The sequence below is a fragment of the Cololabis saira genome, chromosome 15, assembly GCF_033807715.1.
Source record: "Cololabis saira isolate AMF1-May2022 chromosome 15, fColSai1.1, whole genome shotgun sequence".
Lineage (NCBI taxonomy): Eukaryota > Metazoa > Chordata > Actinopteri > Beloniformes > Belonidae > Cololabis > Cololabis saira.
The window spans coordinates 25736929-25758665 of NC_084601.1; the positions used below are offsets into that span (position 1 = coordinate 25736929).

Genomic DNA, 21737 nt, shown 5'->3' on the forward strand with positions numbered 1-21737 from the left:
GCATCATCTGAATTAGGGGCATAAACGTTCACAAGTACGACCAATGTATTGAATAATTTCCCAGAAACGATCACGTAGCGACCAAACTTGTCAGAAATCACATTGTGCTGCTCAAATGAAACATCCTGACTGATCAGAACTGAAACTCCTCGGGCCTTAGCTTGAAAGGAGGAGTGAAATCTCTGCCCTGACCACCTCGGGAACAGGCGGCTATTATCAGAACTGCGAATATGAGTTTCTTGTAGAAAGGCTATTTCCGTTTTAAGGTGTTTTAGATGTGAGAAGATCCTCTTCCTTTTAACAGGGTGATTCAGACCCTTAACATTCCAGCTCACCAACTTTAAGTATCTACTCATAATATCTAAGAAGAAAAATTAGGTGTGCACAATGACCTAGGCAAAAAAAAGAGAACGGAAAGGAGGTTGAATGTGACCCACATTAAGTAATGAGTTGAAAAGAGTTAATGCAAAGTTTCTGGCAGTGACATATCCCACCGATCCACCCTCCCCAACTAAGACAGCTGCTATAGAAAAATAAAAAAAAAGCAGCAAGCTCTTCAAAACAAACATAGAGCAATAACACATCTTCCTATCCTACACACTTAGCTTAGCAATAGCTTTTGCTCCCGTATCATGGGTGTATACATATTAGCACCTTAAAACGTGTAGATGTAAATAAAAAAAAGGAATACCCTCTCAAATCTTGACCTGGAAGTCCCGATATGAGCCCAGAAATATTTGTACAAAAATATAAAATATAAAACGTCCGACTTAAGCAGCGTAAAAGTAAGGTTAACAGCTTACAATTATTACAAAACTTATAGGTAAATCGGAAAAGCTTTTTTTTTTTTGTTTGTTTTTTTTTGTTTTTTTTTCCCCCTCTCCCTCTCTCCCCCTTCACCACCTAGTTTTCCCCTTCCCTCAAATAACCAAAAAGAACTGCAAATTAATAATATTTGCAAAGGGGCAGTCAAACTAACAGAGAAAATACTGGTTGTCGCGGGGTACTCACCCTCCCCTCAGGAATGATGCGAGCTCACCCTCCCCTCAGGAATAATGCGAGCTCACCCTCCCCTCAGGAATAATGCGAGCTCACCCTCCCCTCAGGAATAATGTGACCCACGTAAAAAAAAAAGAGAGAAAAAAAAAAAAAAAAAAAAAAAAAAAAGGTCAGTCCGTGAGCGTCAGTGAGCCGCACCGGGCTGCAGGCGGAGCCGTGACAGCCGCCAACAGTCCCGTTACGGCGGGTTTGAAGTTTTGCTGCGACTCGTGATGAATTTGCGCGCCTCATCCACGGAGCCGATCCACTTCCTGGCACCCCCGGACAGCGTGAGCCGGAGCCGGGCGGGGAAGAGCAGAGCCGGCTTCAGACCCAGCTGTCATAGCTCCGACATGACTCCGCTGTATTCCGCTCGTTGGCTGGCAACTTCGGGGCTGTAATCCTCCAGGACCCGGACGGTGTGGCCGCGATATTCCAACTTTCCCCTCCGGCGCGCCTCCCTGATGAGGAGATCTTTCGTCTGGTACCGGTGAAGGCGGAGGATGACCGGGCGCGGTCTCTGTCCCGGGGCCGGCTTGGCGGCGAGGGAGCGGTGCGCTCTGTCTATTTCTGGCGGTGACGGCAGCGTATCATTCCCGAACACCTCACACAGCAGCTTGGAGAAGAAAGCTGCTGGAGACCCGCTCTCGGTAGACTCCGGTAAGCCCAGGATACGGATGTTCTGCCTTCTGCTTCGGCTTTCCAAATCCACCACCTTAGCCTTCAGCCGAGCATTATCATCCCGTAGAGTCGAGCAGATGCCTTCAAGGTCCGTAACTCGCTGGCTGAGGTCTTCTGTGGCGAGTTCAAGGGACGAAACCCGTTGGCCATGGTCCTCGACCGCGAGCCGCGTTTGGTCGAGTTTGGAGTCGAGCTGACTGAAAGTATTTTTGAACTCGGCGGCCAGGGCAGCACGGTGTTCCTCCAGCAACGTGGTAATGGCCGCCAGGGTTAAGACAGCGCCAGCATCGTCCTTCTTGCCCGACTTGCCGCTCTTTGAAGCCATCTCGGAGGTAAGTGGGCTCGTTCGAGACAAAAAAAAAAGAAAAACAGCAACAGGGAATCCTTTTTAAAGGAAAAAGTTTTAAAGTTTGAGGGCTTGGTGGTTTAAAAAGTTTGGCATTCACGGGAGCACTCACGAAACACGTCTACTCCATCTGCTCACCAACCGGAAGCCCTGCCCTTACTTTTTAACAACTTGTGCTTTTTATTTTTACCTCCTTTCTTATCATTTTATTTACTGTTTCATTGTGTCTTGCTGCTTTTAATGTTGATGTAAAGCACTTTTAATTACCTTGTGTTGAATTGTGCTATACAAATAAACTTGCATTGCCTTGTTCTTGCTATTCAGGTTCAGATTCAGATTCATAAAAACTTTATTTATCCCGAGGGGCAATTGCAAAAACAACTAAGCAGCATGACGTTGAAAGTACCGAATAAAATAATAAAATAAAATTAATGCAGATAAATAAGGCATGTATCGTATGTACAAACAAAAAATATATAAAATATAAATATTATATTATAATTATATATTATATATAATTATAATTATAAAAATATAAAAAAATGTAAAATAGAGTGACTGTAGTGGTATAAATATAAAGTGTCGACAGTGAATGTAAACAATGTAAACTATGTAACAGGAGTATAGAGTAGTCCGGGGAGGGTCTGTGGATGTGAGAGATGGTGTTTAGCAGCTGGAGTTGTAAAGCAGAGTAGCTTTAGGGACAAAAGTGGCTCTCCTCCTCTCAGTCCTGCAGGCGATGCAGCGGAGGCGCCTCCTGGAGGGGAGCCACCGAAATGCGGGGTGAAGTATGTGGGAGGGGTCATTAATGATTTTAGCTGCTTGGCTGAGGGCCTGTTGGTTAAAAACCTGTGACAGGGTTCTGACCGGCAGGCCGCTGATTTTTGAGCATAATGATGCAGTGCTCTGCAGTCTGTTCCTGTTCTGGGTGCTGAGGGAGCGGAACCAGCAGGTCATGGAGAAGGTCATTATGCTTTCCAGGAAGGCATAGTAGAAAGTAATCATGATGTGCTATGAAGCACCAGCGCTAACCACAATGCTAACGTGCCAGCTAGCCGTTAACTCATACATGCCAAATGAAGCCACTACTTGACTGGCATCTTCGGCTCAGGTTAAGTTGCTTTTACTGCAAACTCCTTTTCTTTGCTTCTTACATTTTTACTTTCTTGGTTCTCTTAGTTAACTCTCAGAGCTAGCTTCACTTTTAACCATTGTTGACTATAATTATTGATGTTTGACATAGAGCTGAGAAGTGACAGGTAGTTGTCACAAGAGACAACAGAGATAGGGGTTCAAAGTTACTTTGAGTGTTTTTTGTTGATAGCAGGGACAGGAGACGTTGAGAACTGGATGACACTTATAATAGAATTTCTTTCTCTACATAATTTAAGACCTTTGAAAATATGAGAAACAAGGTCCAGATTTGAGCCCTATTTTTAAGGAACTGTGGCTTGTGAATTGTGTTCTGACTTGGACATATACGTATATGTAAACTACCAGTCAAACCTTCGGACACTTTCCCATTCATGTGAACGGGAAAGTGTGGCCAAACTGGACCTGACTTGGACTCAACTTGGACTCGAAAACTGTGGATTTGAAGCTGGACTTGAATTCAGGGCTCAGTGACTCAACTATAACACTGGTATCAGTTGTGCTGATGAACACATCTATACAAAAGACATAATGAACACAGCTTTAATCAAATTTGACTTTCAAGAAAAAAAAAACAAAGTCAGAAAAAAATCTCTCTTGTCTAGTGCATCATGAGAAACTGCTGAGACACAATGAAGCGTTGGTACCCCCAAACCCAAAAGAGTTTGTGAGGGCAACGCGTCGGCCCTGACTACGCCAGGCTTGTGCTTTGCAGGGAACATAATTTAGGTCAAACCCTGGCTCTGTGCGGTCCAGGTTGAGAGTTGGGGGCAGAACCCCATGGTAGCAGGCCAGAGCGGTGAAAGCTGCCTCCAGAGCCCCAGCGGCCCCAAGCAAATGTCCCGTAGCTCCTTTTGTGGACGATACTGCCATGTTCTCAGCACTTTGCTGAAAGAGTCTCTTGATGGCTGCATTTTCTGCTGCATCACCTAAAGGTGTGGATGTGGCGTGAGCGTTGATGTATGTGACATCTCCTGGAGAGATGTCTGCATCTCTGAGGGCTGCAGACATGCACCTGTAGAAAGAGCGGACACAGTTAAAAGATAGCTGAGGTTTGTTACAAGTTTGATCTTACTTCAGTGCAGTGTTGTGCATGAACACGTTCATTTCTGTGAGAACGTTGAACTGAACGCAACATATTTGCAAATAAAGAACTTGAACGTGAACTTGTTCATTCTGCAGATCACAAACTGGAATTTGAACTGTTCAGATTATGTAAGTTTCAGCTTCACTGTGTAGATCCAATAATTACGGAATACATTTCACCAGCGGGCGGCGCACATTCAAAATACTCGACGAGACGACTTCACACTACATTACCCACAATGCAGTGCACACACTAGCATAGCAACGGGCACCAGCTCCATGGCAACGGCGGCCCGAGCCCGGTGCAGTCTTTACATGACCAGTGAAGAGAGAGACGTTGTGGACGCAGCGTCAGCGAGCCGTCAGATGATGATCCGCTTATCATTATCTGCGGGAATTTTACACATCGTCTCCCAAAGAGTCCAACGGTAAAAATCTAACCTTTTTTGTGCAAATTATGTCCACCTGCGCTGAGAAAACAAGTCAGAGCGTCTGCCTCGTCAACTTCACATTTGAAACGTCATGTGGAGTTAAAGCATCCGTCCAGTGGGAGGAAATATCTGCAAGTCCTTGACAATCAAAAAAAGTCATAAGGAAAGACCAAGAAGACCCAACAGCCCCAAACGACCCCAGTCCCACTGCTGCAACTTCAGGGGGTTGATTTCCCAGCAACAGGGAGACACATTGATAATGGACTACATTGTTGGAGATTTACAGCCTCTGAGTAAAGTTGAAAAGCCACCAGGACTATACATGATTGTATACAGTGAACAGTTTTATGATAGGATGGCGTTTCATTTGTACTTCTCACCTAAAAATATGAAATGAACTGAATTTGAACTAGTTCAAAATGAAAATGGTGAACTATGAACGTGAACTATTCATTTTTAAACTATTTGAACTGAACTTTGAACTAGCATGAGAACTATGAACTTGCACAACACTGCTTCAGTGTTTTTTGGCTCCACTCGACTCTACTCTGTTTTCAGGGTTTTCCACTTGGTGATAATACTGGTTAGTACCTCCCTTTATTGCACCTACCTGGTTGGGGTTCCAACCGAGTTGAGTCGGGCTGAAAATGCAACATCACCAGGTTGCAGGCCACTGATTGGCCAGAGAGTAACGTCTTGCAACTCCTTCACAATCGCAATATTTAAAACCTGGCAACAGCAACCGGGATATTTACTTTACAACTAAACTTTGGTACAGTAAAAACCGGTAAGCCAGCATAGTCCGGGGTGCAACAAGGAGGTTGGAGTTATCAGAATTCAATCTGGATACAACTAAGAATAAACTTCTCTTACTAGCCATAACTACCGCCAAGAAAACCATCTTCATGAGCTGGAAATTAAAGAATACCATACAGTTATTTTTCTGGACGAACGTGTTATTTGAATACATTTCTTTAGCTAATCTATTACCTCCTTCCACTAACACTACTGAGCCATGATCAGTTTAGTCAGCATTCACTAAATCTTTTTCAAATCAAATCAAATCAAACTTTATTTTTAAAGCACCTTTCATACAAAAAAAATGTAACACAAAGTGCTTTTCATAAAACATAAACATAAAATGTATTAGTGCCCCCCCCTCCCCCTCCCCGCACACACACAGATAGACACACGCAGACACATGGTGCAGACATGGCTAGGCACAGAGGATCCAGGTGAGGAAACGGTAACAGGGAGCCGTCCACGCCAGGAGGTCTCATAGCCCGCAGCTAGAAGGGGGGGGGGGGCCCACAGAGACCATCCCGGCCCGGACGGATAGAGGAGTCCACACCACAGCGGTGAAGCCGTGGTGCAGAGCTCCACCACCATCCAGGCCAGAACCATCCCCAGGACGACCCCCTGCAGGCCAGAGTCACTCCCAGCATGGAGGCTCCCCATGAGGAAACACTGGAGATAAAAGCTACAAGAAAACAGGATAAAATACACCAATAGAGTTTAAAAAGTATAACATAACGTAAAATCCTAAAAGTATGTCTAAAAAGCAAGACATTAAAAACTAAAGGACTAAGACAGTAAAATGTATAAAATAGACCATAAATAACAACTAAAATATTTAGATAAAACATTAAGATAAAACAATGAGAATAAATTATGATAATAAAAAGGATAAACTAACTATAAAACAGAGTAGTAAGATCCAATAAAAATAAGGGTGAGCATAAAAAATGTAAAAGAGTTAAATGAGTCAGTTAAAAGCCTGATTAAAGAGATGAGTCTTGAGCCTCTTTTTAAAAACATCAACAGTCTCTGCGGCCCTGAGGTTCTCCGGGAGGCTGTTCCACAATCGGGGACCATAAAAACTGAATGCCGCCTCCCCGTGTGTCCTAGTTCTAACTTTTGGTATGGTTAAAAGGCCAGCACCGGAGGACCTCAGGGTCCGTGAGGGTTGATAGGGTAAAAGTAGTGCAGACAAATAAGAAGGCCCAAGACCATTAAGACACTTAAAAACTAGTAAAAGAACCTTAAAATCAACCCTGAAGCGCACAGGGAGCCAATGCAGCGATTTTAAAACAGGTGTAATGTGCTCCCGCCCTCTGGTCCTCGTCAGCACGCGTGCGGCTGAGTTCTGTAGTAATTGTAGATTGTACATGTTCTTTTTGGGAAGACCAGAGAGCAGGGCGTTACAATAATCTAAACGACATGAGATAAAAGCATGCATCAGCACCTCCGTGCTGGCCTGAGAGAGAAACGGGCGGACTCTGGCTATGTTCTTAAGATGGTAAAAACCGATCTTTGTTATGTTTTTAATATGTGGAATAAAAGTGAGCTCAGAGTCAAAAATCACGCCCAGATTTTTAACTGATTTTGAGGGTTTAAAATCCTGTAACTTTGGTAAAAGTTTCTCTCTCTGGCCTTCAGGACCGATGAGTAAAATCTCTGTTTTGCCCTGGTTGAGCTGTAGGAAGTTTGCTGCCATCCATGACTTGATGTCTAAAATACAGTTAAAAAGGGCATCAATTGGCCCAGTGTCATCAGGAGACACGGCGATGTACAGTTGCGTATCGTCAGCATAGCTGTGGAAGCTGATGCCGTGTCTCCTGATGACGTCCCCAAGGGGCAGCATGTACAGATTAAAAAGAGTTGGACCTAAAATTGACCCTTGGGGAACCCCACACCTTATCTTATAGATTCCTGAGGAACATGTATCCATACTTACGAAGAAACTACGATCAGTGAGGTAGGACGTGAACCATTTAAGAACAGTACCAGAGAGGCCGACCAGGTGCTTCAGTCTGTTTAATAAAATGTGATGGTCTACTGTATCGAAGGCGGCGGTTAGATCCAGCAGAACCAAGACTGTGAGTTTTTGGTTATCTAAATTGCACCTGATGTCATTTAAAATCTTTAAAAGTGCTGTCTCTGTACTGTGGTTCATCCTAAAACCGGACTGATGAGCCTCTAAAATGTGTGTTGAGTTTAAAAATTCATTCACTTGATTAAAAACAAGTTTTTCTAAAATTTTACTTAAAAACGGTAAGTTGGATACAGGCCGGTAGTTATTTAAAACATTGGGGTCCAACCCACTCTTCTTCAGAAGGGGCTTCACCACCGCCGTTTTAAAGGCGGTGGGGAAGACACCCGTCTGAAGAGAACAGTTGACCAAATACAAAAGCTGTTCCTCAAAGAATCCATAGAGTGTTTTAAAAAACGGTGTGGGAATGGGGTCTAAAAGGCAGGTTGTGGGCTTTACCTTGGAGAAAACTCTACAAAGTGTCCCCGCATCAACCAAGGCAAAACTCTCCAGTGTTTCCTCAGGTAAAAGCACTGATCCAGGTGTGTTAAGAGTTAAAATCTGTTGAGATAAAAGACTGGATCTAATGTCATCAATTTTACCCCTGAAGTGGTCTGCAAAATCCTCACAGTAATGGTCTGTTGCTGTTTTATGGGATCTGTCAGGGTTTCCATTTGTTAAAAAATCTATTGTGGAGAATAAGAATTTGGAATTGTTTTTGTTATTTAAAATTAAGTTTTTGAAATGTGAAGTTCTTGCTTTTTTAATAGTATTATTGTAGTTTTTAAGGAGTTGGCATAAAATTTCATAGTGTATGGTTAATTTTGATTTCCTCCATCTCCTTTCAGCACTCCTGCAGTTTCTTTTTAGTTTCTTTATTTCCTCAGTTCTCCATGGGGGTGTAGGTTTTCTGCTAATTCTTTTGGTTAAAATCGGAGCCACTGAGTCCAGCGTTGTTTTGAGTATTTTGTTAAAATTGTCAACGATAAAATCACAGGGTGCTGGTAAAATCTCTGCAGGAGTGTTCTGTAAAATCTGGATAAAATTTGCAGCCACTTCAGGAGTTAGGTTACGTTTCCTCACCGTTCTCACCGGGGCCTCCCGCTGGTTAAAACTGGTGATGTTAAAAAACACGCAGAAATGGTCAGACACAGCCAGGTCCACAACAGAGCACGCACCCAGGGACAGGCCGTAGGTTATGACCAGGTCCAGGGTGCGCCCTCTGCTGTGGGTCGGCTGTGTGACATGTTGCTTAAAATCTAGACAGTTTAAAAGGTTTAAAAATTCTCTAGATACTGGGTCTGAGATGTTGTCTAAGTGCAGATTAAAATCACCAGTTATTAAGATCCTGTTGTAGGAGGTGTGAATAATTGATAAAAGTTCAGAGAATTGGCTGATAAAACAGGTGGAATACTGGGGGGGTCTGTAGACTGTTATGCAAAGAATTGGGAGGTTGCTAAAAACAAAAGCATGATATTCAAATGATGAGTAGCTGTTAAAAGGAACTGCATTGGATGACATAGTGATTTTTGTTATTGATGCAGTTCCGCCCCCTCTCCTGCCCCCCCTGGTAGAAAATAGAAAGTTAAAATCTGGTGGGGAGGCCTCAGTGAGAACAACAGGTGCATCTGTGCCAAGCCATGTCTCTGTAAGGAGAATACAGTCCAATTTCCTGTCTAAAATCAAGTCATTTATAATAAAAGATTTGTTTAAAAGAGAGCGCACGTTCAGCACAGCCATCTTGATGTCTGTGCCGAACGCGCGCTCATCATGACGTTTTAATGGAACATTAAAAACATAGCTGGATCTAAAAACATTGCTGTGCTTTGTTTTTCTGTGTGAAATTATGGTTTTGATAATGTGGGTGTCCAGAGATTCTGGTGACAGGGGTGGTGGTGGTGCTGTACAGGTGTGTGTGGTGTTGGTGTATGTGGTGGGTGGGGGTGAGTGAGATGTGCTCCTATGTGTCTGTGTGTTAGCAGTGAGTCATGAGGTGGTGGTGCAGGACTGTACTGTCAAGTCAATGTTTACTGATAAAAGCCGTGACCCCACCTGGTTTGGGTGGAGGCCGTCATGTTTAAAAAGGTGGGGTCTGTTTAAAAAAGCCATAAAATTGTCCACATATGGGATACCTTGGTCCAGGCAGTATCCCTTCAGCCACCGGTGCAGCTGGCGGAGGCGACTGGTGGTGACGTCCCCGTAGCGCGGCGGGGGAAGCGGCCCGGAAATGACCAGCCGCTTCCCCGTGTCCAGCAGGCGATCCACCATGGCCCTGAATTCCTGCTTCAGGACCTCCGACTGCCGATTTCTCAGGTCGTTGATTCCGGCCTCCAGGACCAGCGTGGAGGCCGAGCTGTGCTGATCACACAGGCGCAGGGCGGCGGACTCCACATCCTTGACTCGGGCTCCGGGGTGGCAGAAGGTCCGGCCGCCCTGCACCCTCACATGGCGGACCATCGAGGTCCCGACGACCAGGACAGCTGGGGTGCGTTGCTCCGCGGTCCCGGGGACCGGCACGGGTGGGGTGTGCTGCTCCGTGGTCCCGGGGACCAGCACAGGTGGGGTGCGCTGCTCCGCAGTCCGCCTGGAGCTGCGCCTCTGGCGGGAGGGGACCCGGGGTTGGTGATGCCGGCCTGCAGTTGCTCCTGGCCGAGACGGAGAGGCCGAGCCAGGCTGGGCCCGCAGATCCCGGTTCCTGGGCTGGCGAGAGCCACGATCAGCTGGATGGACCGGTCCCGGCGGAGAGCCGGGGCGCGCTCCCATCGGCGGGAAATCCTGCATGCTGAGGACATCGAACCTGGTCCCCAGTGGGAGATCAGGTGGCGGGGCAGGGGGAGATGGACGTCTGGTGCCTCTGGTCACTACGGCCCAGGATTTCTCCGCCCTGAGCGGCGTCGAGCTCACCGGCGCCGGAGCCGCCGCTCCATCCTCCCTGACGGAGTACTGCCACTCCGCGGGACGGAGACAGGAGGTGGAGGGTGCCGAGGATTTCGGCTTGGCTCCCTGCTGGAGCCAGCGGAGCCCAGCGGGTGCTGCTGCTGGAGATCCGGGGGTGGGAGATCCGGTCCATGGCAGGGTGGTGTTGTCCATGGCGATGGCCGTCATGCTCCGATCACCGGTACCGGATGCTCTCAGGTGAGCAATAAATTTTGACTGCGTCGTGGCAACTGTGGAGAAATCCATAAGGATTTTGTCCTTCTCTCTTAGGTCAGCTTTCAGGCTCACAATGCTGTCCCTCAGTTTTGACAGGGCGGGTAATGTTGAGTCCTAACCCAGGAGAGCAAAGATCTCCATATTGAACAGGACAATCACCCAGAAGACTACAACTCCCACAATGCACCAGCAGCAAGGTGGCTGCTGGGAGCTCGTTGGCCAACCCAGAACACCTGAGAAAGCTGCTGCCATGAGCATGCAGACACACACCAAACAACAAGCAAGCAAGTTTACTCCTGGAATTCTTCTCCAAGGCTCTAATGGTCGGTGAATGCTGCTTTGTTTAGTCTGTTCAAATCTTCCTCTGTGGCTGAATGTATTGTTAGTATAACATTCATTATAATTATACTTGACTTATCTAGATAAAAGTTAATATGGTATATTTAAAAGCTTGCAGTATACTTTAATTTGAATTATTATTAGAGGTGAATTTAGTCAGTTACATTTCAGCATGTTGGCTTTAATGCTGCTTGACATTATTACTTTATAATTTATAAAATAATGTGGTTAAAATGCTGACTTTAATTTATATATTGGTTAAATATTTGAAGTTAATACTTTAATTAACTTTAATTTCAACTGAATTTAATTAATGATGATTTTGGATAGAATTGCTTTAATTTAAAATATGGTTAATAATTTAAAACTGACTTTGGTAAATGATTAGTATGACTTTAATTTAAAAGTGTCTACCTTTCATAGTAAAAGTAATTTAAAGAAATGCTTTTGTTTAAAAAACTTTAGTGTTAAAACTTATTTAAAATTATTGTTTAAAGGACACTGTTTAATGTGTTTTGAAGGCACTTTAATTAAAAGATGGTTTATTGTAATTTAATTTGACCATTTAAAATGTAATTGTTTAAAATAGGTAGTTTGTTCAAAATGACATTTGTTTAAATACTTAAATACTCTAAAATAATTGTTAAAGGGTTTGTTTAAAAATACTTTGTTTAAAACCAAATTGTTTATTTAAGAGACATTATTTGTTTAGAAATGTTTAAAAATATAACTACTGAAACAGGACTTTTTTGTTTAAAAAATTATTGTTTATTTTGACAATGTTGTTAATCATATGTTTTCTTGTTTTAAGGTTAACAACCTAACTACGCTACTATTCGAAGACCCCCAACAAAGACCAACAAATTGATTTGAAAAGTTGGAAAAATAAAGTTGGAAGAGGTTGGAAAGAAGCTGAGTTGTTGTCCTTGTTGTCCAGTTGGAGAAAATTGGAGTTGACTTTACAGTTGTTAACCAACTGCGGACACCCCCTTGCTGAGGATAAAGGGCTTCGGCTAGGAGGAAAGCCGTGGACAAGAAGGAAAAATGGCGGAGAAAACGGCCAAAGACTGTAAGCAAGAAAGGACCACGGCAAAGAGCCGTTTTACAAGGCAAGCCAACTTCATTGTGAGAGAAGCAGATGGCATGCTCAAATCCGAGCTTCTTGAGCAGTACAAGGAGCTCACAGACTGTTTCCGAGCTGTGCAAAACTCCAATGATGACTACAGGTCCAGCCTGGAGGCTGAAGTCAAAAAGGAGGAGGAGGATGAAGAGGCAGAGCTCAGTGAACAGCAAGAAGCCGACATTGAGAACACTCTGAAAGAGGCGAAAGTAAAGATGACCGCAATCGAGGACACAGTCCGACAAATCCTGTGGACAAGATATGGAGGCTATGAACTCGAAACTGCCATTCGTGGGGCTGAGCGAGCAAATGGGGCTGCGGATAATCTGCCAGTGACGAGTGAGAATTTGGAGCGATTCGAAAGGCACCTAACCCTCTCTGAGAAGATGAGGAACGAGGCCACCACTGCAATGTTGACGTGGGAGAAATGGATACCGGAGGATCACAGGGATGGAGTGAAGGCAAGGCTCAGGGACATAGACGGAACTCTTCTCATACTGAGAATGAGAGAGCCTGAGTTTGCAGGTGCACGGACCCTGCTGGTCGCTGGTAGAGGAGTCACACCACCACCAACACCCCAACCAACAACACCAGTCGTGAGGATAAAGCCGACCACCCTACCTACCTTTACTGGTTCCAAGAGAGACTTTCACAGATGGAAAAAGGACTGGGAGAGCCTTCAACGGCAGGGAGAACCATCTGGATCGCCTGTAGTAAAGAAGATACAGCTCCTAGACAGCATCGATGAGAAAATCTCAAAAGACCTCAGACTTTCCACATACACCACGGCAACAGACATGTTCAGAGTCCTTGAGAACAGGTACGGCAACAAATCAAGCATCACTGTGGAAATCCTGGAAGAACTTGACAAAATACCACATGTGAAGGGGCACCAGCCCAGAAAGGTCATTGACCTAGTACAGTCCGTGGAAAAGGCTCTAGCAGACCTTACTGAGCTGGGGAACTCCGGGGCCATAAACAACCCTCTTGTCATCAAATCCATCGAAACCAAGCTGCCCGATTTCATCAAGACCAACTGGCTGATTTTCATGGTGGATCCCACAAACAACGTCACACCTCAGAACCATTTCGACCAGCTCTTGACATTCCTTAAAAATCAGGAAGACGTACTAGAGAGACTTGAGCAACTCCGAGTTGTGGAGAAGGGTGACAAACCAGAGCGAGCAGACAAGAGAGATGGAAGGAAGTCTGCCTCCACCAGAGCCACCAAGAGACAAGAGCTTGATGGATGTGTCATCTGTGGTGACAGCGGTCACAATAATAAAATATTCTTCTGCAAGATGTTCAAGGGACTAAAGCTCCCAGAGAAGACGGCTGCCTTAAAGAAGCTTGGAGCATGCAGGAAATGCCTTGGATGCCATGAGGAGGGCGGTTATTGCAGAGACAATTTCCTGTGCCGAAATTCGGACTGCAGGAGGGGAGGAAGTACTGCGGACCACCACTATTTTCTCTGTCCGAAGGGAGAGTCCAGGCCACGGAGTGGAGATGGGACAAGTGGAAAAGGCGGCAGCAACAAAGGCACTCTTACGGAGGAACAAGAGGCGTGCTTGGCTGATCTTCCCCCAGAGATGGCTGAACGTTGCAGGAAGGCATTCACCAACAAAACCACGATGACACTAAAAGCATCTGGCCAGTCTGAACTACTGCGGCATAGTGGTCTCACCGAGCTACCTGTCATCATGATGCTCATGAACGTCACTGCGAACGCTGGTCAGAAGATCGGGACCCTGATTGACCTAGCATCCGACACTAACTACATCACCCATAAGGCTGCTGACAGACTGCGGCTGAGGAGGGAGAAGATAACCCTGGTGGTACATGGAGTCGGTGGTATGGTCATGAAGGTGGACACCCGAAGATACCTCCTGAAAGTCCGAGTCAAGACACCAAAAGGAACTGTACGAGCTCATGAACTGGTCTGCTATGGATTGGATGAAATAGCCAAGGTGCATCAAGCTGTTCAGCCAGAAACTCTGCACAGATTCTTCCCGGAAGTCAAGCTCGAGGAACTGGAGAGGCCAGAAGAGGTTGAGCTCCTCATCAGTCACCGTGAAGGAAGGCTCGCTCCCCAAAGTGTGAGAATCATTAATGACCTCGTCCTGTGGGTAGGTCCACTGGGGACGACGGTGGCCGGAGCGCATCCTGACCTGCACGAAGAAGTGGAGATAGAGGCATATGCATCTCGAACTCACTTTGCCCGCTCCATGAGAACCGCAGCAGTCAAATATAGAGAAATCCCAGGTCCAGTGGATGACATCAAGGCCACACTCACAGCTGCCAGCAACCGGGAGTTCCTCGAGTGGTGGCACTGGGACAGCATTGGAGCTGCATGTGAGCCAAGATGTGGAGGATGTCGATGCAGGAACTGTCCACCTGGAGGAAAGGAAATGACCCTGGCAGAGGAGAGGGAGTATGAGATCATTAAAGGAGGCCTCACCTACAAGGAGGAGGACGATCACACAAAATCCCCACACTGGGATGCAAAGTATCCTTGGACAGTGGACCCTGCCTCTCTCCCCAACAACAAAAGTGCAGTCCAGGCCTGTTTCCTGAGGATGGAGAAGCAACTGTGCAAAGAGCCAGAATGGAAAGCTGCATATGCCACCCAAATCCGTGAGATGGTTGAACGAGGAGCAGCCATCGAACTCACTGAAGAAATCATTGAGAAGTGGAATGGCCCAGTGTGGTATGTGAGCCACCTGGTGGCGCCCAACCCTCATTCTGTGACAACACCAGTCCGAATTGTGTGGAACAGCAGCCAGAAGTACAAAGGTGTGAGCATGAATGACATCCTTCTGAAGGGACCAGATGTACTCAACCCTATTCGAGCTGTTCTGCTGAGGTTCCGCGAAGGTGTGCATGCAGCTCTAGGAGACATAAAGAAGATGTACAACTCTGTGTGGCTGGAGCTGTGTGAGATGCACCTGCACAGATTCCTCTGGAGAGACAGCCCAGAAGAGGAGATCAGCGAATATGCAATCACCAGAGTCAACATCGGAGACAAACCTGCAGGCTGCATTGCACAGTTGGCCATGAGGGAAACGGCAAACCTGCCCAACTTTGTTCACCTAGAAGATGAACGCAAAGTAATTGAAGGAGACAGCTATGTGGATGACCTTCTGACCTCCCACAACGACCTGGACAGACTTGACCAAATCACGGCGCAGGTTGAAGAAATGTTGAAAGCCGGCGGTTTCTTCCTCAAGCCATGGGTCCGGTCGGCGCAAAGTGGGAGGAAAGGAACAGACACAGAGGCCACCAAGTCTGGACGAAGTCAAACCTTCATTCTCCCAAACCAAATGAGGGAAGAAGACAACAAAGCCCTGGGCATCGGCTATCAAGTTGACGAAGACAAGCTCTACATATTGGCTTCAGTGAACTTCTCCAAGAGGAAGAAGAAGATGAGAGTTGGCAAAGATCTTCTCACAGAGGAGGTGAGAACCGAAACCCCTAACCCACTGACCAGAAGAGCTCTCTTAAGCCAAGTAGCTGGACTGTACGACCCGATTGGCCTAGCAGCACCGGTCAAACAGAAGGGAGCAATTCTTGTGCGAAAGGCGTTCCAAGAGGGAGGTGGCGGCAAGCTGACCCAAGAAACCTGGGACCTTCCACTCTCACAAAGCCTCAGAGAAGAAGCCATACAGCTCTTTGAAGAGTATGTGCAGCTTGGCCAGGTGAAGTTCCACAGAAGCCTCACACCTGCTGACTGGAAAGGAAACCCTTGGGGCATCACATTCTCTGATGGAAGCGACAAAACCTTTGGAGCAGTGATGTACTTAAGGTGGGAGACAAGTCATGGCATTGAGGTCCGGTTCGTGGAAGCCAAAGCCAAGCTGACACCCCTGGATCAAAAGGGAGATGCTGTTAAAGCGGAGATCTGCGGCGCAGTCTTCGAGAGATGGTTCCATCTGCTGGACAGCCAAACGGTCCTCGGGGCGATCCAGAGAGACAGTTATGGGTACCAGACCTTCTTTGCCAACAGAGTGGGTGAACTCCAGAAAAGCGGACCGGTGCAGGACTGGTGGTGGATCTGTGGCGACCTAAATATAGCTGACATCATCACAAGAGGAGGCACTCCAGAAGATCTAAAAGAGAATTCCACCTGGCAAAATGGACCAGAATTCCTGAAGTGGCCGGTGGAGGAGTGGCCCATTAAGTCAGCTGGAGAAGTAGCTGCCCACGCCAGAGAGAGCGTGAACAACCTCCAAAGGAAAGCATTTTCAGCTGCCATAACAAGGGCTCAAGCCAAGCTTGATCGGCAAAACCCGCCAGTCACCCCGGATAACCAATCCATCTCGGATGTCCAACAGGTGAAACCAACTCTTCCCCAGAAGAAACCCACTGGCTGGGTCAAAGTACTTGTGGACATACAAAGATTCAGCAACCTGTCCAAACTGGTGAGAGTCATTGCCTGGGTTTGCAGAGCTGTCAAGCTGTGGCTAAAACGGATGAGACAGGCACCAGGACAGTCAAAGTGGGAGGCCAATCAAGCTGGACTGACTGGAGAAGAGCTGAACGAAGCCCGTGAAGACCTCTTCCTCGCTGCCCAAGAAGCTATAGCCTTCCCAGAGACGACTCTAAGCAGATTGGCAGTATACAGAGATGCGAACTCTGGACTCCTAGTTTGTGGTGGCAGAATCCAGATGTTCAGTGAAGATAAGACAGCAGTGCCAGTTCTACCATTCGAATCCTGGGTGTCTACATTGCTGGCTGAAGAATCCCACAAAGCAAACCATGAAGGTGTAGCAGGAACCCTTCTTTGGATGAGGAAGAGAGCGTGGGTGATAAAAGGCCGGAGACTTGCCAAGAGAGTGGTTGACAGCTGTACTGTCTGTAGGAAGAACAACATAAAGAAGTGCCAACAAATCATGGCTGACCTACCTCCAGAGCGGATGGGCCCAGCCGCACCCTTTGAATTCACCACCATGGACCTGTCCGGCCCCTATGAAGTGAAGGATGAGGTCAAGAAGAGGACCAGACTAAAAGTATGGGGCATTGTCTTCTGCTGCATGGCTTCCCGAGCCATACATACCGAAGTGGTGAGTGACCAGTCGTCGGAAGGATTCCTGCTGGCCTATCAAAGATTCACTGCACTGAGAGGACAGTACAAGCTGGCAAGAGTGGTCAGTGTCAATACTGACGGCAAAGGCGTCGTAAGGGATGTGCTCGTGAGGACCTTTCCCAGCTATCCTGTTCCCCTCACAAAAGCAAACGGCAAAGACAAGCCTAAGAAAACAAGTGACAAAACAAAAATCCCGGCCACAATTCTGCATAGAGATGTCAGGCGACTGGTCATCCTACTTCCTATTGAAGAACAGAAACGTGAAGGACTTGAGTGACCTCTCTGTGTGGAACCCAAGAGCTCAAGTGGGAGGTGTTGAGTCCTAACCCAGGAGAGCAAAGATCTCCATATTGAACAGGACAATCACCCAGAAGACTACAACTCCCACAATGCACCAGCAGCAAGGTGGCTGCTGGGAGCTCGTTGGCCAACCCAGAACACCTGAGAAAGCTGCTGCCATGAGCATGCAGACACACACCAAACAACAAGCAAGCAAGTTTACTCCTGGAATTCTTCTCCAAGGCTCTAATGGTCGGTGAATGCTGCTTTGTTTAGTCTGTTCAAATCTTCCTCTGTGGCTGAATGTATTGTTAGTATAACATTCATTATAATTATACTTGACTTATCTAGATAAAAGTTAATATGGTATATTTAAAAGCTTGCAGTATACTTTAATTTGAATTATTATTAGAGGTGAATTTAGTCAGTTACATTTCAGCATGTTGGCTTTAATGCTGCTTGACATTATTACTTTATAATTTATAAAATAATGTGGTTAAAATGCTGACTTTAATTTATATATTGGTTAAATATTTGAAGTTAATACTTTAATTAACTTTAATTTCAACTGAATTTAATTAATGATGATTTTGGATAGAATTGCTTTAATTTAAAATATGGTTAATAATTTAAAACTGACTTTGGTAAATGATTAGTATGACTTTAATTTAAAAGTGTCTACCTTTCATAGTAAAAGTAATTTAAAGAAATGCTTTTGTTTAAAAAACTTTAGTGTTAAAACTTATTTAAAATTATTGTTTAAAGGACACTGTTTAATGTGTTTTGAAGGCACTTTAATTAAAAGATGGTTTATTGTAATTTAATTTGACCATTTAAAATGTAATTGTTTAAAATAGGTAGTTTGTTCAAAATGACATTTGTTTAAATACTTAAATACTCTAAAATAATTGTTAAAGGGTTTGTTTAAAAATACTTTGTTTAAAACCAAATTGTTTATTTAAGAGACATTATTTGTTTAGAAATGTTTAAAAATATAACTACTGAAACAGGACTTTTTTGTTTAAAAAATTATTGTTTATTTTGACAATGTTGTTAATCATATGTTTTCTTGTTTTAAGGTTAACAACCTAACTACGCTACTATTCGAAGACCCCCAACAAAGACCAACAAATTGATTTGAAAAGTTGGAAAAATAAAGTTGGAAGAGGTTGGAAAGAAGCTGAGTTGTTGTCCTTGTTGTCCAGTTGGAGAAAATTGGAGTTGACTTAACAGGTAAACAGGTCTCACACACCATCTGCATGGTGTTCCGCGTTCCCGCGTTCCCGCGGGATGTCGAGCCGCCCCGCGGCTGCCCGGGTGAGTGTGCAGCCTGGCGGCGGAGCAGCCGCCGAGCCGCCGCTGCTCAGCCAGCTGTTCCCTTAGCCGCTAGTCGGCTAAGCTTAGCGTGGTGATGAGAAGAGAGTGATACCCGTGAGTGAGACTGGCAGCGACGTTTCAGGCAAGATAGCGACAATTAATGCAGTGGGATGTCAGCAGTGTGGACATATTTCAAAATAAGGAACGACGACAGAAACAAGGCAGACTGCAAGCTACGTGCTGCTAAGGTGTCAAGAGGAGGAAAGGAGAATACGTCGTTTAATACCAGCAACTTGATAAAACATCTCAAGACGCATCATAAAGCTGAGTATACGGAGTTTGCTAATGCTACTGCAAGACCACAATTAGCTCAGGTTCTGCAAAAGCGACAGACAATGACAAGAGACGACCCACGGGCCGTGTTGGGACTCAGCGGGCTGTCGGCACTGCGCATGGCGGGGCCGTGGAGGAAAGCCCAGCCGGCTGAGTTTTGTTTAAAATAGTTATTTTACTCATTTTATTTATTTTTATTGAATTTATCTGTTGCAAATAAAACCTGTCTTCCAATTCATCGCATTTTTTATTTCATTTTTAGCCTAGTTATTTTTGTGGTAGAAGTATCGTATCGGTACTCGGTATCGGCGAGTACACAAATTAAAATACTCGTACTCGGTGTGAAAAAAATGGTTTCGGGGCATCCCTAGTAAAAACCATCTGATACCAATATTTGTGCTTTTGTAGACATGCCCACATGCACACAATACATATCTGTGGTGTAATCAATAGGATTTTTTATTTTCTATCATTTTATGATTCAAAAATACTTACAGACCTGCAGGCATCACGCACGCACGCACGCACGCACGCACGCACGCACACACAGGCAATGCTGCTGGAGTTGGCTGTGGGTTTTAATGGTGCTGGTGTCCTGTGCAGCCCACTCCAGTGCCACACACTTCTCCTACACATTTAAGATGCTGGAATAAATGAAGCTGGCCTGGACTGTAGACAGACTTTACAGCAGGAATCACAAAGACGAAGCAATTCCAGGCAAACTCCTTTGAGAAAATGACTCAGTGAACAAAACCCCCTGTTGAGGTTTATCTGCATCTGAATAGGAGAGGAGCTACAGCACTTCAGAAGCTGGAAGAACCTGGAACCTTTCCATTACTATGAAAATGGTCATTTACATATACATACTGAACTAAATTACCTGAAGGCCCCGTCTCCATCTGCAGCAGGTGCAGTAATGTGGCCAGCGTCCCCAGAGAGGCCGTAGCCCAGGACCTCTGCGTAGATCCGGGCTCCTCTGTGCAGCGCGTGCTCCAGCTCTTCCAGCAGGAGCACGGCAGCGCCCTCGCCCATCACAAAGCCCTCTCTCTCGGGGTGGAAGGGTCTCGATGCCAGCGTAGGGGCGTCATTCCACTTAGTGGCCAGTGCACGGGCCCTTGCAAAGCCCGCTATCGAAAGAGGTCCCACGCAGGACTCTGTTCCCCCTGAAACCATCGCAATGGCATCTCCATGTGCAATGAACCTCGCCGCATCACCGATGGCGTGAGCACCCGTCGTGCACGCCGTGGACACAGCATGGTTGGGGCCTTTCAGTCCGTGTTTAATGCTTATGTGCCCAGCAGCCATGTTCACAAGGATGCGGGGAACAAAGAAGGGGCTCACTTTATTGTAGCCCTTTTCTCGGAAAGCAGCGGCGGTGCGAGCAATCTCATCCAAAGACACCATGCCCATCCCGACAGCCACTCCCGTAAGGAGCTGGTCCTCTGGACTTCTGGCATGCCACCCTGAGTCTTCCAGAGCCAGCTGAGCAGCTCCGAGGGCCATCACCGTGGCTGGTGACATGCTGTTCATTTCCCCACGGGAAACAAACTTTTCTTCTTTAAACTGACCCTCATCCGTCCCTCTAGGTACCAGAGCAGCCACTTTACAGGGCACGGTCCTGTACTCCTCTGAGAGCAGAGCAACGACCCCACTTTGACCTTTGACCAGGTTCTGCCAGGGCAGAGCAGTGCCGGTGCCCAGGGGACACACCAGCCCAATGCCGGTAACAGCCACCCTCCTCCTCATCCGGGGCTGCTGTCCCGAGCTGGAATGTCTCAAGTCCTGATTTGGACGAATGTGGGGGTTTTGAACTAAAGTCCTTAAGAAGTGCGGTCTCATTTGTGGTTTGGAGCACCAGGACAGTGAGAATGCAGACATTGCTGCTCACTCTTGCAGCTCAGACCTGTAATAAAGCTTCGATCTTCAGCGACTACGAAAGCAAAACCAGCAAACGGAGGCAAAGGCGGTTTGGTGGTTTACTCAGCAAAAATATACATGGAGATGAAGAGTCACTGAGCGAGAGAGGGAGAGTGGACGTCCCTCACGTCCATCTGCGCATTTGTTTTGGTTTAAGGCTGATTTATGGTTCCGCGTTGCACATACGCAGAACGACGCACCCTACGCCGTACCCTACGGCGTAGGCTCTGCGTCGATTTAACGCGGAACCATAAATCAGATTTTACGTCCAACCTTAGGTAGCATTAGTTAATGCCTGATCCAAATAACGTCTAAAATGCAGTTTATGAGTTTATATAAGGCATTTAAAGTTGATGGAACTCCTTGGACGCTCCTTCACGGAGCTTTTTGTGGATAAATAAGGAATGTCTTCGTCTATTTCCAATTTTTCCATTTCTGAGTCCATTTAAATATTCACTGTGAGGACAAATAAAAAAAAAATTAGAAAAGTAAAAAAGAATTGCCATTGTGCATCATTGGATATCTTAATGTTGAACGTTTGCAGAGATACTGGAATTCCTGGGTAATAAGGGTAAGGGTTGGGGTAGTCATGATTTGTTTATCTTCTGTTTTGTTTTGTCTTTGCTGTTTGTTTAGATTTATTTTTTAGT

The 21737-nt window shown here is 45.9% G+C and overlaps 1 protein-coding gene across 1 annotated transcript; it reads right to left on the bottom strand.

The window, feature by feature from the left end:
• Positions 1–3526: 3526 nt before the first annotated feature.
• On the bottom strand, positions 3527–21221 carry oxsm (3-oxoacyl-ACP synthase, mitochondrial). Its single transcript, XM_061741173.1, has 2 exons — positions 20051–21221; positions 3527–4232 (listed from the first exon to the last, which is right to left on the bottom strand). Exons 1-2 carry the CDS (start codon positions 21046–21048, stop codon positions 3827–3829), a joined length of 1404 nt encoding a protein of 467 aa, XP_061597157.1. The 5' UTR covers positions 21049–21221; the 3' UTR covers positions 3527–3826.
• Between the last annotated feature and the right edge of the window lie 516 nt (positions 21222–21737).

Bases quoted from the DNA above. Each gene is read 5' to 3' on its own strand.
- oxsm (XM_061741173.1), bottom strand. From the start codon at position 21,048: ATGTCTGCATTCTCACTGTCCTGGTGCTCCAAACCACAAATGAGACCG. The intron at 4,233-20,050 runs GTAATTTAGTTC...CTCTTTCTACAG, and splicing joins GATGGAGACGGGGCCTTCAG to GTGCATGTCTGCAGCCCTCA.